The 23,726-nt window shown below is 50.6% G+C and overlaps 1 protein-coding gene across 1 annotated transcript in view; it reads right to left on the bottom strand.

Moving 5' to 3' along the window:
* The window catches only part of PLEKHA7 (pleckstrin homology domain containing A7), a 235,597-nt gene that overhangs the window by 66,748 nt on the left and 145,123 nt on the right, over positions 1 to 23,726 (bottom strand). The window contains 6 exon segments of the mRNA XM_073605996.1: positions 5,277 to 6,337; positions 8,676 to 8,840; positions 15,193 to 15,293; positions 16,897 to 16,969; positions 17,835 to 17,939; positions 21,739 to 21,841. Coding sequence (XP_073462097.1) covers positions 5,277 to 6,337; positions 8,676 to 8,840; positions 15,193 to 15,293; positions 16,897 to 16,969; positions 17,835 to 17,939; positions 21,739 to 21,841 — 1,608 coding nt within the window.

Below are 23,726 nucleotides of genomic sequence, written 5' to 3'. Positions count from 1 at the left end.
TCCACACCTGTCCTGCTCTCTCCTGTTCTCCCCCTCCCCCTCCGCAAGCCTCCTCCGCCGCTGCCATCAGTGAACAGCGGAGAGCAGGAGGCAGCTTAGCTTAGCACAGAGGGAGGAGGAGCTGCCCAAATTAACTTTTGAAGTTAAACCGCAGGTGATTGGTTGCTAGGACACAGGGCGGTCCTAAGCAACCAATCACCAGCTTGCTAATATGGACAGTCACTCTGCTGGCTCCCGCTCCCGGCCTCTGTCCAGAACTGTGCTGCCTTCTGCTCTCAGCTGTGAGGTAGGACATTGCTATGGGAGGGAAATAGGAGAGGGGGGGTTTGAGGGGGGCCAGAGGTCACTGCTATAGGGGAAAGGGGGGCAGAACACACCACTGTGTGTGTGGGGGAGGTGATGTGAAAGAGGCATAGGACACTTATTCCCCCCCCCCCAACCCCTGATCCCTGCATTCTTAATCCAACGCACTCCTGATCCCTGCATTCTTAGTCCAAAGCACTCCTGATCCCTGCATTCTTAGCCCAAAGCACTCCTGATCCCTGCATTCTTAGCCCAAAGCACTCCTGATCTCTGCATTCTTAGCCCAACGCACTCCTGATCTCTGCATTCTTAGCCGAACGCACTCCTGATCTCTGCATTCTTAGCCCAAAGCACTCCTGATCCCTGCATTCTTAGCCCAACGCACTCCTGATCCCTGCATTCTTAGCCCAACGTATTCCTGATCTCTGCATTCTTAGCCCAACGCTCTCCTGATCCCTGCATTCTTAGCCCAACACACTCCTGATCCCTGCATTCTTAGCCCAACGCATTCCTGATCTCTGCATTCTTAGCCCAACGCTCTCCTGATCCCTGCATTCTTAGCCCAACACACTCCTGATCCCTGCATTCTTAGCCCAACGCATTCCTGATCCCTGCATTCTTAGCCCAACGCACTCCTGATCCCTGCATTCTTAGCCCAAAGCACTCCTGATCCCTGCATTCTTAGCCCAACACACTCCTGATCCCTGCATTCTTAGCCCAACGCATTCCTGATCTCTGCATTCTTAGCCCAACGCATTCCTGATCTCTGCATTCTTAGCCCAACGCTCTCCTGATCCCTGCATTCTTAGCCCAAAGCACTCCTGATCCCTGCATTCTTAGCCCAACACACTCCTGATCCCTGCATTCTTAGCCCAACGCATTCCTGATCTCTGCATTCTTAGCCCAAAGCACTCCTGATCCCTGCATTCTTAGCCTAACACACTCCTGATCCCTGCATTCTTAGCCCAACGCATTCCTGATCCCTGCATTCTTAGCCCAACGCACTCCTGATCCCTGCATTCTTAGCCCAAAGCACTCCTGATCCCTGCATTCTTAGCCCAACACACTCCTGATCCCTGCATTCTTAGCCCAACGCATTCCTGAACTCTGCATTCTTAGCCCAACGCTCTCCTGATCCCTGCATTCTTAGTCCAAAGCACTCCTGATCTTTACATTCTTAGTCCAAAGCACTCCTGATCTCTGCATTCTTAGCCCAACGCACTCCTGATCTCTGCATTCTTAGCCCAACGCACTCCTGATCTCTGCATTCTTAGTCCAAAGCACTCCTGATCCCTGCATTCTTAGCCCAACACACTCCTGAACCCTACATTCTGAGCGTAACGCACTCCTGAACCCTACATTCTGACCACAACACACTCCTAAACCCTGCGTTCTGCAGCATTTTATTTTTGGACCCAGGCAGAACAATGTCTTGGGCCAGCCCTGGCTCTCTCTGGCTTTAGTTCTTTTAGAGCTCCTCATCTGTATACTGTTACCCCGTAGGTAAGAAAATACTAAATACAGTGTGACACACAGCTGTGAGGTAGGACATTGCTATGGGAGGGAAATGGGGGGGGGTTTGAAGGGGGTCAGATGTCACTGCTATAGGGGAAAGGGGGGCAGAACACACTACTATGTGTGTGGGGGAGGTGATGTGAAAGGGGCATAGGGCACTTATTACCCCCCCCCAACCCCTGATCCCTGCATTCTTAGCCCAACGCACTCCTGATCCCTGCATTCTTAACCCAACACACTCCTGATCCCTGCATTCTTAGCCCAACGCACTCCTGATTCCCTGCATTCTTAGCCCAAAGCACTCCTGATCCCTGCATTCTTAACCCAACACACTCCTAATCCCTGCATTCTTAACCCAACGCACTCCTAATCTCTGCATTCTTAGCCCAAAGCACTCCTGATCCCTGCATTCTTAACCCAACGCACTCCTGCTCCCTGCATTCTTAGACCAACACACTCCTGATCCCTGCATTCTTAGACCAACGCACTCCTGATCCCTGCATTCTTAACCCAACGCACTCCTGATCCATGCATTCTTAGACCAACACACTCCTGATCCCTGCATTCTTAGACTAACGCACTCCTGATCCCTGCATTCTTAGACCAAGGCACTCCTGATCCCTGCATTCTTAGACCAACGCACTCCTGATCCCTGCATTCTTAGCCCAACGCTCTCCTGATCCCTGCATTCTTAGCCCAACGCACTCCTGATCTCTGCATTCTTAGCCCAACGCACTCCTGATCTCTGCATTCTTAGTCCAAAGCACTACTGATCTTTACATTCTTAGTCCAAAGCACTCCTGATCTCTGCATTCTTAGCCCAAAGCACTCCTGATCTCTGCATTCTTAGCCCAACGCACCCCTGATCTCTGCATTCTTAGCCCAACGCACTCCTGATCTCTGCATTCTTAGTCCAAAGCACTCCTGATCTCTGCATTCTTAGTCCAAAGCACTCCTGATCCCTGCATCCTTAGCCCAACACACTCCTGATCTCTGCATTCTTAGTCCAAAGCACTCCTGATCACTGCATTCTTAGCCAAAAGCACTCCTGATCCCTGCATTCTTAACCCAAAGCACTCCTGATCCCTGCATTCTTAGCTCAACGCACTCCTGATCTCTGCATTCTTAGCCCAAAGCACTCCTGATCTCTGCATTCTTAGCCCAACGCACTCCTGATCCCTGCATTCTTAGCCCAACACACTCCTGATCCCTGCATTCTTAGCCCAACGCACTCCTGATCCCTGCATTCTTAGCCCAAAGCACTCCTGATCCCTGCATTCTTAGCCCAACACACTCCTGATCCCTGCATTCTTAGCCCAACGCATTCCTGATCTCTGCATTCTTAGCCCAACGCATTCCTGATCTCTGCATTCTTAGCCCAACGCTCTCCTGATCCCTGCATTCTTAGCCCAAAGCACTCCTGATCCCTGCATTCTTAGCCCAACACACTCCTGATCCCTGCATTCTTAGCCCAACGCATTCCTGATCTCTGCATTCTTAGCCCAAAGCACTCCTGATCCCTGCATTCTTAGCCCAACACACTCCTGATCCCTGCATTCTTAGCCCAACGCATTCCTGATCCCTGCATTCTTAGCCCAACGCACTCCTGATCCCTGCATTCTTAGCCCAAAGCACTCCTGATCCCTGCATTCTTAGCCCAACACACTCCTGATCCCTGCATTCTTAACCCAACGCATTCCTGATCTCTGCATTCTTAGCCCAACGCTCTCCTGATCCCTGCATTCTTAGTCCAAAGCACTCCTGATCTTTACATTCTTAGTCCAAAGCACTCCTGATCTCTGCATTCTTAGCCCAACGCACTCCTGATCTCTGCATTCTTAGCCCAACGCACTCCTGATCTCTGCATTCTTAGTCCAAAGCACTCCTGATCCCTGCATTCTTAGCCCAACACACTCCTGAACCCTACATTCTGACCACAACACACTCCTAAACCCTGCGTTCTGCAGCATTTTATTTTTGGACCCAGGCAGAACAATGTCTTGGGCCAGCCCTGGCTCTCTCTGGCTTTAGTTCTTTTAGAGCTCCTCATCTGTATACTGTTACCCCGTAGGTAAGAAAATACTAAATACAGTGTGACACACAGCTGTGAGGTAGGACATTGCTATGGGAGGGAAATGGGGGGGGGTTTGAAGGGGGTCAGATGTCACTGCTATAGGGGAAAGGGGGGCAGAACACACTACTATGTGTGTGGGGGAGGTGATGTGAAAGGGGCATAGGGCACTTATTACCCCCCCCAACCCCTGATCCCTGCATTCTTAGCCCAACGCACTCCTGATCCCTGCATTCTTAACCCAACACACTCCTGATCCCTGCATTCTTAGCCCAACGCACTCCTGATTCCCTGCATTCTTAGCCCAACGCACTCCTGATCTCTGCATTCTTAGCCCAAAGCACTCCTGATCTCTGCATTCTTAGCCCAACGCACTCCTGATCCCTGCATTCTTAGCCCAACACACTCCTGATCCCTGTATTCTTAGCCCAACGCACTCCTAATCCCTGCATTCTTTGCCCAAAGCACTCCTGATCCCTGTATTCTTAGCCCAACGCACTCCTGATCTCTGCATTCTTAACCCAACGCACTCCTGATCCCTGCGTTCTTAGCCCAACACACTCCTGATTCCTGCATACTTAACCCAACGCACTCCTGATCCCTGCATTCTTAGTCCAAAGCACTCCTGATCTTTACATTCTTAGTCCAAAGCACTCCTGATCTCTGCATTCTTAGTCCAAAGCACTCCTGATCTCTGCATTCTTAGCCCAACGCACTCCTGATCTCTGCATTCTTAGCCCAAAGCACTCCTGATCTCTGCATTCTTAGCCCAAAGCACTCCTGATCTCTGCATTTTTAGCCCAAAGCACTCCTGATCTCTGCATTCTTAGCCCAACACACTCCTGATCCCTGCGTTCTTAGCCCAACACACTCCTGATCCCTGCGTTCTTAGCCCAACGCACTCCTGATCCCTGCATTCTTAACCCAACGCACTCCTGATCCCTGCATTCTTAACCCAACGCACTCCTGATCCCTGCATTCTTAACCCAACGCACTCCTGATCCCTGCATTCTTAACCCAACGCACTCCTGATCCCTGCATTCTTAGTCCAAAGCACTCCTGATCCCTGCATTCTTAGCCCAACGCACTCCTGAACCCTACATTCTGAGAGTAACGCACTCCTGAACCCTACATTCTGACCACAACACACTCCTAAACCCTGCGTTCTGCAGCATTTTATTTTTGGACCCAGGCAGAACAATGTCTTGGGCCAGCCCTGGCTCTCTCTGGCTTTAGTCCTTTTAGAGCTCCTCATCTGTATACTGTTACCCAGTAGGTAAGAAAATACTAAATACAGTGCGACAGCCAGGCAGGCAACATTTTCAGAAGCAGGCTCCCTGGCACAAGGCGGACCACACATTTGTGGCGTTTATAGGATAAATCTTACCTCTTGCCGTCTGCCTTCTGGATCTTCACCCACTGCTCCACCTGGCCCATCACGCTGCGCCGCTGCACATGTTTCTCCGGCTCGGCTCTAGACACGAAGCCCCTCTTGTAGGTGTCGGCTCCGTTCTGCTCCATGGGACTGGTGTTGGTCCGGAAGGAAGCCGGCAAGGTCCCGTTCCTCTCCAGGGTCTGTGGTTGAGGCGTCTGTGGGGGCGCATATCGGTACCGCTTGTTGAAATCGGTGAAGGCGGACTGCCGGTCGCTATAGAGAAAAGAATTCTGTGCTTTGCCTCCGTTGGCGTTGATGGTGTTTTTGTGGGCGACGAAGCTCTCGCGGTCAGGGCCGTTCCGGAAACGCTCCTGTTCCTCCAGATCCCGGTAGTAGTAATCCTTGTCTATTCGCTCCTTGAAGCGGTCCTTATCCCCACCCCCCCGCTGGCGTTCTTTGTCTCCGCCGGTCCGATTAGGTTCCTTATCCGGCTCCCGCTGGCGCTTATTATCTCCGCCATTCCGATAGAGGTCCTTATCTGCCACCTGCTTATAGCGTTCTTTGTCCGCCGTCTCCCGATAGCGATCTTTGTCCGCCGTCTCCCGATAGCGATCTTTGTCCGCCTTCTCCCGATAGCGATCTTTGTCCGCCTTCTCCCGATAGCGATCTTTGTCTGCTGTTTCCCGAAAGTGATCTTTGTCCGCCGTCTCCCGAAAGCGTTCTGTGTCCGCTGTCTCTCGGTAGTGTTCTTTGTCCATTGTCTCCCGGAAGCGATCTTTGTCTGCCGTCTCCCGATAGTGTTCTTTGTCCGCTGTCTCCCGATAGCGCTCCTTCTCCCCCACCACTGAGTAGGGCTCTTTCTCCCCTTCTTCTCGGTAGCCATCTTGGAGTCCCATGTCACGGTACTGGTCCTTCACTCCGGAGTTGCGCCGCGGCTCCTCATTCCTGGATGCCGGCAGCTCTTTGGGTTTGGAGTAGCTGCTCCTCATCTGGACCGTCTCCGGCTGGGGAAACTCCTTAAAGGACTCGATGTGGTTGTTCACCGGGACCTCAGGCCATTCCACGTCAACAATCTCCCTAAAACATGAAAAAACATTTCTATTAGACAAAAACATTTTTTTCTTATGGAACAATAATTGAGGAATCAGGAGACCCTCAGAGAAATGTCCTCACCTCCACCCCCTCCCCTTTCTATCCCGTCTCTCTCCCGGCGCGGTGAGTCATGGCGGTCCCTCTCCAGAGTCAATGCGGACTTTGGATGAAGATAGTGCTGAGCTCAGGACTCACATCCCCCGTCAGAGAATGAATCCTCAGCTGACACAATCTGGGATTCTGCAGACTCCGCGGCCGGGTTAGAGACCCTGCGCTCTCCGCAGCGCTCCCGGGTGGCCCGGATCTGCAGCATCTCTCAAGCCGATCAATAAAAGACGCGGCACAATGTCAATTAACAGCCAGCGTCAGTAAATGAGGAATAATCAGAAAATCGAGAAGCAATCCGCAGATCGGGGGAGGGGGAGACTGCAGGAGATAAAGCAGAATCCTTAGGACGCCATGTGATATCAGGAGTCCTATAGGAGGACACGATAATTCTCCACATTCCCGAATACTGCCGGACAATCATCGGGGGCAGACAGGGAGAATGTGGGGGGTCATAAAATGCCAAACTATTCATTCAATCAGATTTCCCTCCTTATAGATCAGCAATAGCGGTTCTCATACCGCGACGAGTCCACTGTAATATTATCAATAAAATATAAATCATTTGTCTGATTTTTAACCTCCAAGGCAACGGTGTCCGTCCGCTGCAGAGCTAAACGCATTTTACAGGCACTGTGCAGCATCCCTGCTATTGGGGACTACAAGTCTCAGCATGGGCTCTCTGCACTGTTGAGGACTACAAGTCTCCCCATGCTATCTCCTCACTGTTGAGGACTACAAGTCTCCCCATGCTATCTCCTCACTGTTGAGGACTACAAGTCTCACCATGCTATCTCCTCACTGTTGAGGACTACAAGTCTCACCATGCTATCTCCTCACTGTTGAGGACTACAAGTCTCACCATGGTATCTCCTCACTGTTGAGGACTACAAGTCTCACCATGCTATCTCCTCACTGTTGAGGACTACAAGTCTCACCATGCTATCTCCTCACTGTTGAGGACTACAAGTCTCACCATGCTATCTCCTCACTGTTGAGGACTACAAGTCTCACCATGCTATCTCCTCACTGTTGAGGACTACAAGTCTCACCATGCTATCTCCTCACTGTTGAGGACTACAAGTCTCACCATGCTATCTCCTCACTGTTGAGGACTACAAGTCTCACCATGCTATCTCCTCACTGTTGAGGACTACAAGTCTCACCATGGTATCTCCTCACTGTTGAGGACTACAAGTCTCACCATGCTATCTCCTCACTGTTGAGGACTACAAGTCTCACCATGGTATCTCCTCACTGTTGAGGACTACAAGTCTTGCTCATGGTCTCTGCACTATTGGGGAATACAAGTCTCAGCAAGTCAGTTACTCAAGCCCTGTAGGACCCATCAGGATTGCCAATAATGGAAGTTATCAATGATTTCAGGACAATTCTATTTACCAAGGAAAATAATTTGATACAAATTCTAAAACAATAAAGATGAGAACTTTACCCCTCAACTTATATAACAAGGGTACTATAACCCCCAATGTAGAGGTCTGATGTCCCTGGGATCCCCCTCCAGACTATAACCCCAATTGTAGAGGTCTGGTCTCCCCAGAATTCCACTCTGCAGACTATAATCTCCATTGTAGAGGTCTGGTCTCCCCAGAATCCCACTCCAGACTATATATATATATATATATATATATATATATATATATATATATATATATATATATATATATATATATATAAAACCTTCAATGTAGAGATCTGGGCTTCCCGGAATCCCCCGCTGCAGACTAGAACCCCCATTGTAGAGGTCTGGTCACCCCTGGAATCCCCCTCCAGGCAATAACCGTCAATGTAAAGATCTGGTCTCCCCAGAATCCCCCTCTGCAGACTATAATCCCCAATGTAGGTATCTGGCCTGCCCGGAATCCCCAATATAGAGACCTGATCTCCCCAGAATCCCCCTCCAGGCTATAACCCCCAATGTAGAGATTTGGTCTCCCTGGAATCCCCCTCCAGACTATAACTCCCAATGTAAAGATCTAATCTCCTCGGAATCCTCCTCCAAACTATAACCCCCAATGTAGAGATCTGGTCTCCCCAGAATCTCCCTCCAGGCTATAACTCCCAATGTAGAGATCTGATCTCCCCAGAATCTCCCTCCAGTAATGTAGAAGTACACCCCCCTCCCCCCAGGGACCTGTAATTTGGAAAACATTGCATAGACTCTCTAGGAGCGCGCCCCTGTGCACACCGCACTTGCCTCTTGTTGTCGGGGGTGCTCTGGACGAGAGTCGCTTGGTTCATCGCCCGGATCCAGCCATTCATGTCCTCCTGGGTGTCGGCACTGAAGAAGTACGTCCTCATTCCCGGGTTCTCATGCTCGCGGTGCTGGATGTAGGCACGCATGCTATTGTGTACTGCCTGAGACAAGAACACACCGCCGACATCAGCAAATATTCACTCTGTGCCGGGACACAACACCCTCCACCCCCCACACCCTACAGATGTACAGAGAGAAGTCCCAGAGTGTACAAGACGGAGCTCATCTCCATCACTACCGACAACCCGACTCCATTCACAGATAACGGAGTGCGGGAACATCCAATAGGAGGAGGGAACACAGACAGGTGTGCTGGAATAACCAATAATGGGGCAGGAACAGAAACAAGTATGCAGGAACATCCAATAGGAGGAGGGAAATGAGACAGGTGTGTGAGAACAACCAATAGAAGGAGGGAACAGAAACAGGTGTGTGGGAACAACCAATAGGAGGAGGGAACAGAAACAGGTATGCAGGAACATCCAATAGGAGGAGGGAACTGAGACAGGTGTGTGGGAACCACCAATAGGAGGAGGGAACAGACCTCAGTATTGGAGTATGGAGGACACAGAGCAGAGATATGCAATTAGCGGACCTCCAGCTGTTGCAAAACTACAAGTCCCATCATGCCTCTGCCTCTGGGTGTCGTACTTGTGGCTGTCAGAGTCTTGCTATGCCTCATGGGACTTGTAGTTCTGCAACAGCTGGAGGTCCGCTAATTGCACAACCCTGACATAGAGGAAGCCCAGGGATGACTCTGCCTATCATTAAAATATCATTTTGGGTGGACTGATCCTTTAAGAGGTAACATTGCGATATTCTCTATCCCGCTAATCCCGGGAGGTGGTTCTGAGCCCCCCATAGATGGGCAGATCTGGAGGGACACCAGAGCCGGTCTGTACTCCATATATTTGTAGAAAATTCACAGATCTGATCTTAGAATTCTAATCTGTATGTGAATGCCCCAACAATACGGAGGAGATTTCCAATCTTCTATTCAGCCAAATAAGAGCGCCGGAGCGATGATCTGCCTCACATGTCACATCAACCAATCACATTATATCCAGAGATCTCCCATCAGAGAACAGACCTTCCCCCGACCAATCACATTATATCCAGAGACCTCCCATCAGAGGACAGACCCTCCCCGACCAATCACATTATATCCAGAGACCTCCCATCAGAGGACAGACCTTCCCCCGACCAATCACATTATATCCAGAGACCTCCCATCAGAGGACAGACCCTCCCCGACCAATCACATTATATCCAGAGACCTCCCATCAGAGGACAGACCCTCCCCCGACCAATCACATTATAACCAGAGACCTCCCATCAGAGGACAGACCCTCCCCCGACCAATCACATTATATCCAGAGACCTCCCATCAGAGGACAGACCCTCCCCCGACCAATCACATTATATCCAGAGATCTCCCATCAGAGGACAGACCCTCCCCCGACCAATCACATTATATCCAGAGACCTCCCATCAAAGGACAGGCCCTCCCCCAACCAATCACATTATATCCAGAGACCTCCCATCAGAGGACAGACCCTCCCCGACCAATCACATTGTAACCAGAGACCTCCCATCAGAGGACAGATCCTCCCCTGACCAATCATATTATATCCAGAGACCTCCCATCAGAGGACAGGCCCTCCCCCGACCAATCATATTATATCCAGAGACCTCCCATCAGAGGACAGGCCCTCCCCCGACCAATCATATTATATCTAGAGATCTCCTATCAGAGGACAGACCCTCCCCCAACCAATCATATTATATCCAGAGACCTCCCAGAGGACAGACCCTCCCCCGACCAATCACATTATATCCAGAGACCTCCCATCAGAGGACAGACCCTCCCCGACCAATCACATTATATCCAGAGACCTCCCATCAGAGGACTGACCCTCCCCCAACCAATCACATTATATCCAGAGATCTCCGATCAGAGGACTGACCCTCCCCCGACCAATCACATTATATCCAGAGACCTCCCATCAGAGGACTGACCCTCCCCCGACCAATCACATTATATCCAGAGACCTCCCATCAGAGGACTGACCCTCCCCCGACCAATCACGTTATATCCAGAGACTTCCCATCAGAGGACAGACCCTCCCCCGACCAATCACATTATATCCAGAGAACTCCCAGCAGAGGACAGACCCTCCCCCAACCAATCATATTATATCCAGAGAACTCCCATCAGAGGACAGACCCTCCCCCGACCAATCACATTATATCCAGAGATCTCCCATCAGAGGACAGACCCTCCCCCGACCAATCACATTATATCCAGAGACCTCCCATCAGAGGACTGACCCTCCCCCGACCAATCACATTATATCCAGAGACCTCCCATCAGAGGACTGACCCTCCCCCGACCAATCACATTATATCCAGAGACTTCCCATCAGAGGACAGACCCTCCCCCGACCAATCACATTATATCCAGAGAACTCCCAGCAGAGGACAGACCCTCCCCCAACCAATCACATTATATCCAGAGAACTCCCATCAGAGGACAGACCCTCCCCCGACCAATCACATTATATCCAGAGATCTCCCATCAGAGGGCTGACCCTCCCCCGACCAATCACATTATATCCAGAGACCTCCCATCAGAGGACTGACCCTCCCCCGACCAATCACATTATATCCAGAGACCTCCCATCAGAGGACTGACCCTCCCCCGACCAATCACATTATATCCAGAGACCTCCCATCAGAGGACAGACCCTCCCCCGACCAACCACATTATATCCAGAGACCTCCCATCAGAGGACAGACCCTCCCCTGACCAATCACGTTATATCCAGAGATCTCCCATCAGAGGACAGACCCTCCCCCGACCAATCATATTATATCCAGAGAACTCCCATCAGAGGACAGACCCTCCCCCGACCAATCACATTATATCCAGAGTCCTCCCATCAGAGGACAGAACCATGGGGGGTGATCTCCAATCACAGATCACAACACCCTCCATGTACCTGACACCAGAGACCACAACACCCTCCATGTACCTGACACTAGAGACCAAAACACCCTCCATGTACCCGACACCAGAGACCACAACACACTCCATGTACCTGACACCAGACACCATAACACCCTCCATGTACCTGACACTACAACACCCTCCATGTACCTGACACCAGAGACCACAACACCCTCCATGTACCTGACACCAGACACCACAACACCCTCCATGTACCTGACACCACGACACCCTCCATGTACCTGACACCAGACACCACGACACCCTCCATGTACCTGACACCAGACACCACGACACCCTCCATGTACCTGACACCAGACACCACGACACCCTCCATGTACCTGACACCAGAGACCACGACACCCTCCATGTACCTGACACCAGAGACCACAACGCCCTCCATGTACCCGACACCGGATATCACAACGCCCTCCATGTACCCGACACCATATATCACAACGCCCTCCATGTACCCGACACCAGATATCACAACACCCTCCATGTACCCGACACCAGATATCACAACACCCTCCATGTACCTGACACCAGATATCACAACACCCTCCATGTACCCGACACCAGAGACCACAACACCCTCCATGTACCTGACACCAGATATCACAACACCCTCCATGTACCCGACACCAGATATCACAACACCCTCCATGTACCTGACACCAGATATCACAACACCCTCCATGTACCTGACACCAGATATCACAACACCCTCCATGTACCTGACACCAGAGACCACAACACCCTCCATGTACCTGACACCATAGACCACAACACCCTCCATGTACCTGACACCAGACACCACAACACCCTCCATGTACCTGATACCAGACACCACAACACCCTCCATGTACCTGACACCAGAGACCAAAACACCCTCCATGTACCTGACACCGGAGACCACAACACACTCCATGTACCTGACACCAGACACCATAACACCCTCCATGTACCTGACACTACAACACCCTCCATGTACCTGACACCAGACACTACAACACCCTCCATGTACCTGACACCAGATATCACAACACCCTCCATGTACCTGACACCAGATATCACAACACCCTCCATGTACCTGACACCACAACACCCTCCATGTACCTGACACCACAACACCCTCCATGTACCTGACACCAGAGACCACGACACCCTCCATGTACCTGACACCAGAGACCACGACACCCTCCATGTACCTGACACCAGAGACCACAACGCCCTCCATGTACCCGACACCAGAGACCACAACGCCCCCCATGTACCTGACACCAGATATCACAACACCCTCCATGTACCTGACACCAGATATCACAACACCCTCCATGTACCTGACACCAGATATCACAACACCCTCCATGTACCCGACACCAGAGACCACAACACCCTCCATGTACCTGACACCAGATATCAAAACACCCTCCATGTACCTGACACCAGATATCACAACGCCCTCCATGTACCTGACACCAGATATCACAACACCCTCCATGTACCTGACACCAGATATCACAACACCCTCCATGTACCTGACACCAGATATCACAACACCCTCCATGTACCTGACACCAGATATCACAACACCCTCCATGTACCCGACACCAGAGACCACAACACCCTCCATGTACCTGACACCAGATATCACAACACCCTCCATGTTCCCGACACCAGATATCACAACACCCTCCATGTACCTGACACCAGAGAGCACAACACCCTCCATGTACCTGACACCACAACACCCTCCATGTACCTGACACCAAAGCCGAGAACACATTCCATATAGATGATAAAAGAGATGAAAATGCACTCCATGTAGATGTCACTATAGACGATAACACACTCCATGCAGACAGCAGAGGATGAGACTCTCGGGGTGAAGGGTTCTCTCACCCCATCTCTGGGAGGCTCCGGACGGCTGGCTCTATGCGGTGGGATTGGCAGCGCTGCTCTGGGATGGACTCATCACTAACGTGACCTGACAGGCAGTGAAGGGCTGTGGTGGGATCAGCAATTCTCGCAGTGATCTCAGCCCCTCGTCTATTCAACCCGCAACACACATTTCTATTTGTTACAGTGTAACCGTCTGATCCCTAATGAGCGGCGACCCTCCCCCCACCACTGTCTATTCACCAGAATCTACCACCGAAGGGGCAACACACATACTGTATATAAAGGGGGACCGAACCCCAAAAGTGAGATTTCAGGTGGATGAAAAGAATCTTATCTTTTTGTGATTCTACTGATGAGTTCCCAGGTCTGTACACCCGCTGTGCCCATTATGAGGGGTTCTCACCATCCCTGTGCTGAGTTCCCGGGTCTGTACACCCGCTGTGCCCATTATGAGGGGTTCCCACCATCCCTGTGTTGAGTTCCCGGGTCTGTACACCCGCTGTGCCCATTATGAGGGGTTCTCACCATCCCTGGGCTGAGTTCCCGGGTCTGTACACCCACTGTGCCCATTATGAGGGGTTCTCACCATCCCTGTGCTGAGTTCCCGGGTCTGTACACCCGCTGTGCCCATTATGAGGGGTTCTCACCATCCCTGTGCTGAGTTCCCGGGTCTGTACACCCACTGTGCCCATTATGAGGGGTTCCCACCATCCCTGTGCTGAGTTCCCGGATCTGTACACCCGCTGTGCCCATTATGAGGGGTTCTCACCATCCCTGTGCTGAGTTCCCAGGTCTGTACACCCGCTGTGCCCATTATGAGGGGTTCCCACCATCCCTGTGCTGAGTTCCCGGGTCTGTACACCCGCTGTGCCCATTATGAGGGGTTCCCACCATCCCTGTGCTGAGTTCCTGGGTCTGTACACCCGCTGTGCCCATTATGAGGGGTTCCCACCATCCCTGTGCTGAGTTCCCGGGTCTGTACACCCCCTGTGCATTATGAGGGGTTCCCACCATCCCTGTGCTGAGTTCCTGGGTCTGTACACCCGCTGTGCCCAGCATCATGTGGGCGGGGTGTTTTCAGTGTTATGCAAATAATGACTTTCAGGGAGTCGATACTCCTATAGGTTTTGCTGGTAGTGGGTTGGAGCAGAGGGGGGAGGGGAGACAATAAGGGGTGAACCTAATAATATCTTTATTACAACTTCCTCTATGAAGAGCGGGAGGTCGGGGAGTGATGTCATGTACAAGAAAATTCCAAGGAAGGATAGGAGAAGTTGGCGAGGGAAATGAGAATAGGAGGGATGAAGGGCGGAGTTGATGGGGATTGAGGGTCCTGCGGGGACACAGAGAAGGATAGGAGAAGTTGGGGAGGGAAATGAGAAGAAGAGTGATGAAGGGCGGAGTGGACAGGGATTGGGGGGTCCTGCGGGGCACAGAGAAGGATAGGAGAAGTTGGGGAGGGAAATGAGAAGAAGAGTGATGAAGGGCGGAGTGGACGGGGATTGGGGGTCCTGCGGGGCACAGAGAAGGAAGGTTACCTTGAAGGAGTACTTGCGGTTGATGCGATCCTCAGGCCCCGCGGGGGAGATGATGTATCCTGGAAGCGGAATACTGCCCAGTATGGACTCTTCCTTACTATCTGTGAGAAGAAATCGGAGAATCAGAATCCGTACTGATAATGGACAGAACGGGGGCTGGGCACATTTCCTGACCATACCTCTCTTCATTTCCCACCATCTCAGCAATTCACACCACTATACCCCATATACTAATTTACCCCACACACCCCTCCCCCCCGCTACACCGACATACCCCGCACACCGCTATACTCTGCACCACCGCTACACCCCGCTATACCCTGCACCACACTGTAACCTGCAGCATTCCCCCGCACCAAGCAGAGCGTTGTATTATGTGTTTATACTCCTGTGCAACACACATTGGGTGTGGAAGGAAAACGGAATGTGACACCAAGACCATGAATTTCACAGAGAGGATATATAAATATACCAAAATCTGCCAGATACCTGTGGGGTGAAAAGGTAGACTCCCCCCCCCCTTTACCACAGAATGTGCAGAGCCATAGAAGGTGATGTAATGGGGTGACCCCTTACCCCCTACCCAGGATGTGCAGTCAAAGACAGAGATGTAAAAGGGTGACCACTGACCCCCCTATCCCCAGAATGCAGAATGTGCAGAGCCATAAAAGGGGATGTAAAGAGAGTGACCCCTGACCCCCCCAGGCGACCTTTGATCCCCACCACCCCTACAATGTGCAGAGCCAAAGAAATGGATCTAATGGGATGACACCTGACTCCCCACTCCCAGAATGTACTGAGCCATTGGAGGAGGTGTAAGGGGGGGTGACCTCTGTTCCCTACACCCCCATAATGTATACAGACATAGCAGGGGGCTGTAATGGGGGTGACCCCTGACCCCCACCCCCAGAATGGGATCAGGAAGGAATTTTTCTCCCCCTGCTGTAGCAAATTGGATCCTGCTTTTCTGGGGGGGGGGGGGGGGGGGGGGTTGCTTTTCTCTGGATCAACTGTGGGTATAGGGATTGGGTATATGGGATTGTATGATATTTTTTGATTTTTTTTTTTTTTTATGATTGAACTGGATGGACTTGTGTCTTTTTTTCAACCTGACTAACCATGTAACTATGTAATGTGCAGAGCCATAGAAAGAGGTGTAATGGGTGACCCTCCACTTGACTCGCTAATGTTCCAGAGTGACCCCCCTGACCCCCTCTTCCCAAAAATGTAGAGAGGGGATGTAATGGGGAAACCCTGACCCCCCCCCCACCACCAAAATGAGCAGAGCCATAAAAGGATTCATGGGGCGTCCCCTGACTCTTCCCCTCAGAGTGTGCAGAGTCATAAAAGGGAATGTAATGGGGGCTACCCTTGACCCCGCCCAACCCCAGAATGTGCAGAGCTATAGAAGGAGGCCTAGTAGGATGACCCTTAACACACCACCCCACTTTCGCTATTTCAGAATTATAAGAGAGTGTCCCCCTGACCCCCCCATCCCAAAAATGTGCAGTCATAAAAGGGAATGTAATAGGGTTAGGCCCCCTACCCAGGAAGTGCAAAAGGGGATTAATAAGGTGACATCCCCCCAGATTGTGTAGAGCCATAGAAGATAACGTATAGGATGACTCCTGACCCCCCCCCCCCCAACCCCCAATATGCAGAACCATAGAAGGGATTGTAATGGGGTGACCCCTGACCTCTCACCTTTGTAGTAAAATAAGCAATAGTCCGATAGAAGGAACCATCTCCTCTTCCAGAGCTTCATCCCAGAGCTGTCCTATAAAGGAGATCAGCACAGAGTCAGCCAGAGTCATATATAAATATATAGAATATATATCCTATAGAGAAGATAATACAGTATATAGAATATATATCCTATAGAGAAGATCAGCACAGAGTCATAAATACAGTATATAGAATATATATCCTATAGAGAAGATCAGCACAGAGTCATAAATACAGTATATAGAATATATATCCTATAGAGAAGATAAGCACAGAGTCATATATACAGTATATAGAATATATATCCTATAGAGGGGATCAGAGACATATATACAGTATATAGAATATATTCTATAGAGGGGATCAGAGACATATATACAGTATATATCCTATAGAGGGGATCAGAGACATATATACAGTATATAGAATATATATCCTATAGAGGAGATCAGAGACATATATACAGTATATAGAATATATATCCTATAGAGGAGATCAGAGACATATATACAGTATATAGAGTATATATCCTATAGAGGGGATCAGAGACATATATACAGTATATATCCTATAGAGGGGATCAGAGACAAATATACAACATATAGAATGTATATATCCTATAGAGGGGATCAGAGACGTATATACAGTATATATTCTATAGAGGGGATCAGAGACAAATATACAGCATATAGAATGTATATATCCTATAGAGGGGATCAGAGACGTATATACAGTATATAGAATATATATCCTATAGAGGGGATCAGAGACATATATACAGTATATAGAATATAAATCCTATAGATCCCCCCCTGCTCCCTATGGAGAAAAGCTATCACTATCTGACACTTTGTCACACACAGTATCCCGCATGCTGTGTGAAGTCCAGAGTCGGGGGAGGGGTGGTCGGGGCTCACCTGTTTGTAGAGCCATCCTCTCACCAGGACCGGGACATTGGGGTTCCTCTTGATGGACTGATCTCTCTTCCCGAAGCTGTACGCTTTACTGTTGGACTTTAGAACCTGGAGAGACGGGAGGGAAGATTGGTGAAGATCTCTCGTCTCCTGGAAGGATCACATTCATGGGCCAACAATGGACAGCAGTGCCATGAGAACAATGGGCGGTGTAATGTTCCCGGGGTAATAGAAGCTGCCGGCACCAACAATGAGAGAGCTGTCAATGGAAGCGAATGTTATCGCAAACAATACGCACACTGCGAACAATCAGGGAATGCGGGATTGCAGTGATCGGTGCAGATAGAACAGATTTTGTATCAATGTGAAGAAAACTGAAGCTGATGAAGGATCAGACCCAACCCCCCCACCCCCCCCCCCACCCCCCAGCCCTGACAAAGTGCTGATCACACCACACAACGCGTTGTGCATCCTTCCACAATCCACACCTGGAGGGGAGTATCCGCCCCCTGTCTGCCCCGCCCCTAATTCTCCCACCACCTGGAGGGGAGTATCCGCCCCCTGTCTACCCCGCCCCTAATTCTCCCACCACCTGGAGGGGAGTATCCGCCCCCTGTCTGCCCCGCCCCTAATTCTCCCACCACCTGGAGGTGAGTATCTGCCCCCTGTCTGCCCCGCCCCTAATTCTCCCACCACCTGCGCCCCTGAAGCTGACAATCTTATTTTTCTTCTCTCCGCTTGTCATTACTATTTTACTACAATACCACTACTACTACAACTTTGTATTTGCTTCCAGAGAGATTTGTTTAGAAATAAAAGTCATATTGGAGGAAGGTGGAGCCAATGGAAGGCAAGATATATATAGATTATATATAGTAAAGTAATGTTCACCACTCTTCTATAGGGGGCAGATTTGTCATTTTAGATTCTTGTATTATTTACAACGTTTTGTGTCCTCTTGTTTCTCAGCTCTGATGAAGGAGAGTACGGAACCCCCGAAATGTGTTGGATACATCTTCTGATGTTGTAAAAAAATGAGATTATTTACTTGTGGCGCTCTCATCCTTTTCTATACTCTTCGGATTCCTCCGAGGACCCCCAGGGCCCTCCGAGGGACAGAGAGCGGCCCTTTAAAAGCTGGAGTGTGAAGCTGAAGTTTAGGTAAAACATTTTTCTTTGGCTGAAGCTTCACCCCCCCGTGTAGAAATCTTCTTTCCAATGATGCCCGGTCCTCTTCACTGCACTGAACTTCCAGCCCTTTGTGTCTAACACTGCATCCTATTTGTATGGAAGAAGGTCCCGACGGCCACCCGCCCCTCCTCCCCTCTGAATGCGACACGTTGTGTAAATGGGGGGAGGAGATCCGGTCATTCATCTGCCCCTCCTTGATTCACAATGTGCTGCATTCAGGGAAAACAATACAAGGACTTTCATAAAACGGAGAAGAGGACAGGACAGGTGGGCGGCCGTTCTTCATTATACTGTAATGTTTAGACCTGAGGCAATTAACCCCGGCAGTGCCAGACATTCAGTGCAGTGAAGAGGACCGGGCACCACTGGAGAGAAGACTTCTACACTGCAGAGCAATCAACAGGATGTGAGATTCACTTCATTACAGGTAAGTTATGTGACTGATGAGGTTTGCCAAAAAAAAAAAAAAAAAAATGTAACTAAATTTCAACTTTAATCTTGATATACTGATATACTGTGTGTGTATCCAAATATTTATATATATATATATATATATATATATATATATATATATATATATATATATATATATATATATATAATATACACATACACACACATATACATACACACATTGCACCCCTCGTATCATATACTCCTATACAGATCTAAGAAGCACAACCCCCATCATGTACCCCTCTGCTTCTTTATATGCAGATTTAAGGAACACGACCCCCATCATGTACTCCTATACAGATCTAAGGAGCACGACCCCCATCATCTACTCCTATACAGATCCAAGGAGCACGACCCCCATCATCTACTCCTATACAGATCCAAGGAGCATGACCCCCATCATCTACTCCTATACAGATCCAAGGAGCACGACCCCCATCATCTACTCCTATACAGATCCAAGGAACACGACCCCCATCATCTACTCCTGTACAGATCCAAGGAACACGACCCCCATCATCTACTCCTGTACAGATCCAAGGAACACGACCCCCATCATCTACTTCTGTACAGATCCAAGGAACACGACCCCCATCATCTACTCCTATACAGATCCAAGGAGCACGACCCCCATCATCTACTCCTATACAGATCCAAGGAACACGACCCCCATCATCTACTCCTATACAGATCCAAGGAGCACGACCCCCATCATCTACTCCTATACAGATCCAAGGAGCACGACCCCCATCATCTACTCCTATACAGATCCAAGGAACACGACCCCCATCATCTATTCCTATACAGATCCAAGGAACACGACCCCCATCATCTACTCCTGTACAGATCCAAGGAACACGACCCCCATCATCTACTCCTGTACAGATCCAAGGAACACGACCCCCATCATCTACTCCTGTACAGATCCAAGGAACACGACCCCCATCATCTACTCCTATACAGATCCAAGGAGCACGACCCCCATCATCTACTCCTATACAGATCCAAGGAGCACGACCCCCATCATCTACTCCTATACAGATCCAAGGAGCACGACCCCCATCATCTACTCCTATACAGATCCAAGGAACACGACCCCATCATCTATTCCTATACAGATCCAAGGAACACGACCCCCATCATCTACTCCTGTACAGATCCAAGGAACACGACCCCCATCATCTACTCCTGTACAGATCCAAGGAACACGACCCCCATCATCTACTCCTGTACAGATCCAAGGAACACGACCCCCATCATCTACTCCTGTACAGATCCAAGGAGCACGACCCCCATCATCTACTCCTGTACAGATCCAAGGAGCACGACCCCCATCATCTACTCCTGTACAGATCCAAGGAACACGACCCCCAACATCTACTGTACAGATCCAAGGAGCACGACCCCCATCATCTACTCCTGTACAGATCCAAGGAGCACGACCCCCATCATCTACTCCTGTACAGATCCAAGGAGCACGACCCCCATCATCTACTCCTGTACAGATCCAAGGAACACGACCCCCAACATCTACTGTACAGATCCAAGGAGCACGACCCCCATCATCTACTCCTATACAGATCCAAGGAACACGACCCCCATCATCTACTCCTCTACAGATCCTAGGAACACGACCCCCATCATCTACTCCTCTACAGATCCCAGGAACACGACCCCCATCATCTACTCCTCTACAGATCCCAGGAACAGGACCCCCATCATGTACCCCTCCAGCATGCACAGAGGAGGTGAAGGGGACCCCGGGGTGTACAATCTCTTCTCTGGGTTTGGAGTTGTTGGTCTGTCGGGTGGATTTTGGGCTGAATTTTGGAGTATTTTTGAGTAAAAGATTTATGAATGGATTTGAGTTCCTCCTCATATAGAGCGGAGAAGAGCGCAGCAAATAAGAAGAGCGCAGCAAATAATTCATGTGCTGTATACAAATAATAAACGTCCTATTTGTTTAGTCCCCCCCCCCATATGCCGGAGTCCCGGATACACAGTCTTTCCTCGGACTGCGCTGTCGTTTGAATTGCAAATTTCCTGAAAGCAAACAAAATCCACGACATCCATCTGCAGCCGATCCGGCCGCCACGTTCCGTATCACTGATGATAAATTAGAGCGTTTAACATGAACTGCTGATTGTGCTGCCTGGCTGACATGTGAAATGTCAGAGACTTCAAGGACAAAGACGTGTATGGGGGTAAAGGGGACCCCAATAATGTCATTCCAACTCTAAGGAACATCAGGAGGACTTACCTTGGGAGGGGGCCTGGTGTCGGCTGTGGACGTGGTGACCGCGGTGGAGCCCTCACTCACCATGCTGTACGGTCTTTGGTTCAGCTGCTGCGGAGACATGATCCTGCAGAGAGAAGACAATGACACCATTAACCGGCAATGCCTACTGTGCCAGGGGGAGAGGGACTGCAGGGAACGTGCTGGGGGGGGCACTGCAGTGAGGGTGCTGTGCCCCGGGGGGGGTGGGGGGGTGGAATGACTGCAGTGTGCTGTGCCCCGGGGGGGTGGTGACTGGGGGCAGTGTGCTGTGCCCCGGGGGGTGGAATGACTGCAGTCAGGGGCAGTGTGCTGTGCCCGGTGGGGGGGGGGGGGGGGGGGGGGCGGGGTGACTGAAGTCAGGGGCAGTGTGCTGTGCCCCGGGGGGTGGAATGACTGCAGTCAGGGGCAGTGTGCTGTGCCCCGGGGGGGTGGGGGGTGGAGTGACTGCAGTCAGGGGCAGTGTGCTGTGCCCCGGGGGGGTGGGGGGTGGAGTGACTGCAGTCAGGGGCAGTGTGCTGTGCCCCGGGGAAGTGTGTGTGACTGCAGTGAAGGTATGGCGCTGTGCCCGGGGGTAGAACAACTGCCTTGAGGACACATTGCTCTGCCTGGGGGAACACAATGACTGCAGCGGGGCATTAACCTGTGCTGGGGGGGGGGGGGTGATTGCAGTGAGGGCTATGTGCCATGTCCAGGGGGAAGGTAGAGGGTTTGTAGAATGGCGCGGCAGTGAGAGCCATGTGTTGTGTCCACGATGGGGTGTTGATATTGCTGTGCCTGAAAGAAGAGCGAGGGCCCTGTGCTGTGCCTAGGGGGCTTCGGTGGGGGGGGGGATGGCTGCAATGAGGGCCCTGTGCTGTGCCCGGGGGCTGTGCCCGGGGGGGGGAGTGGCTGCAGAGAAGGCAGAAAGAAATTAAGAACTTGCACCTCATCATTATGGCTACAATGATAACAATTAGCAGCCTGTTCATTCTGAGCTGATTAGATGTAGAATAAACTGAATTTGAATTAAGACAAAAGAAGCTGATAACAAAATGTGTAATAACCCCCCGATATACACCCGATGTCCCCCAACCTCCCGATATACACCCGATGTCCCCCCCGACCTCCCGATATACACCCGATGTCCCCCGACTTCCCGATATACACCCGATGTCCCCCGACTTCCCGATATACACCCGATGTCCCCCGACTTCCCGATATACACCGATGTCCCCCCCCGACCTCCCGATATACACCCGATGTCCCCCCCGACCTCCCGATATACACCCGATGTCCCCCGACTTCCCGATATACACCCGGGGGATGTTCAATGTTATCTCCTTTCTTCTCTGTACCTGAAAATTTTAATTTTAAATAGATAAAAATCCTAAAGAACAGAATCGGGTTCCACCCCATTAGCCCAATAATAACTCCCAGTATAGCGAGGTGAATGGTCAGACGCGCTGCGACAGCCGCAACTGCTAGAGGGGTAATGATGTCATTAGTCGGGATCTGATCCGTCACTGAGCTGGTGTCACCGAACATAAATGAAAATCACTGATGATAGTGAGAGGAGCGCCACTATCCCCCTCCGCACTTAAATCCCCCCCTCTGTACAGAACCCCCCCCCCCGCGCACAGGAATATCTGAATACCCCCCCTCTCACACAGGGATACCCGGCTCTGCACAGGAAAGCACCTCTCCGTACAGGAATCCCCCCCCTGCACAGAATACCCCCTCTCTCTGCACAGGAACATCACCCTCCGGGGCAGATACTATCACCAGACAAAAGAGGGACAGGGAAATACAAACAAAACAACAAAAGGAGGAGGTCCTGACACCGACTGGATATAGATCAGTCTATAAATTTGATCCCCAATCAATCAGCAAGATTTCTGGCTCCCAGGTGTCTTCTATACAGGTAACGAGCTGAGATTAGGAGCACTCTTCTCTCTCTCTCTATTAAAGAGAGCGCTCCTAATCTCAGCTTG

This window comes from Aquarana catesbeiana, linkage group LG11 (assembly GCF_042186555.1).
Source record: "Aquarana catesbeiana isolate 2022-GZ linkage group LG11, ASM4218655v1, whole genome shotgun sequence".
In the NCBI taxonomy this organism is placed as follows: Eukaryota; Metazoa; Chordata; class Amphibia; order Anura; family Ranidae; genus Aquarana; species Aquarana catesbeiana.
This window is presented reverse-complemented; position numbering and strand designations above follow the sequence as displayed.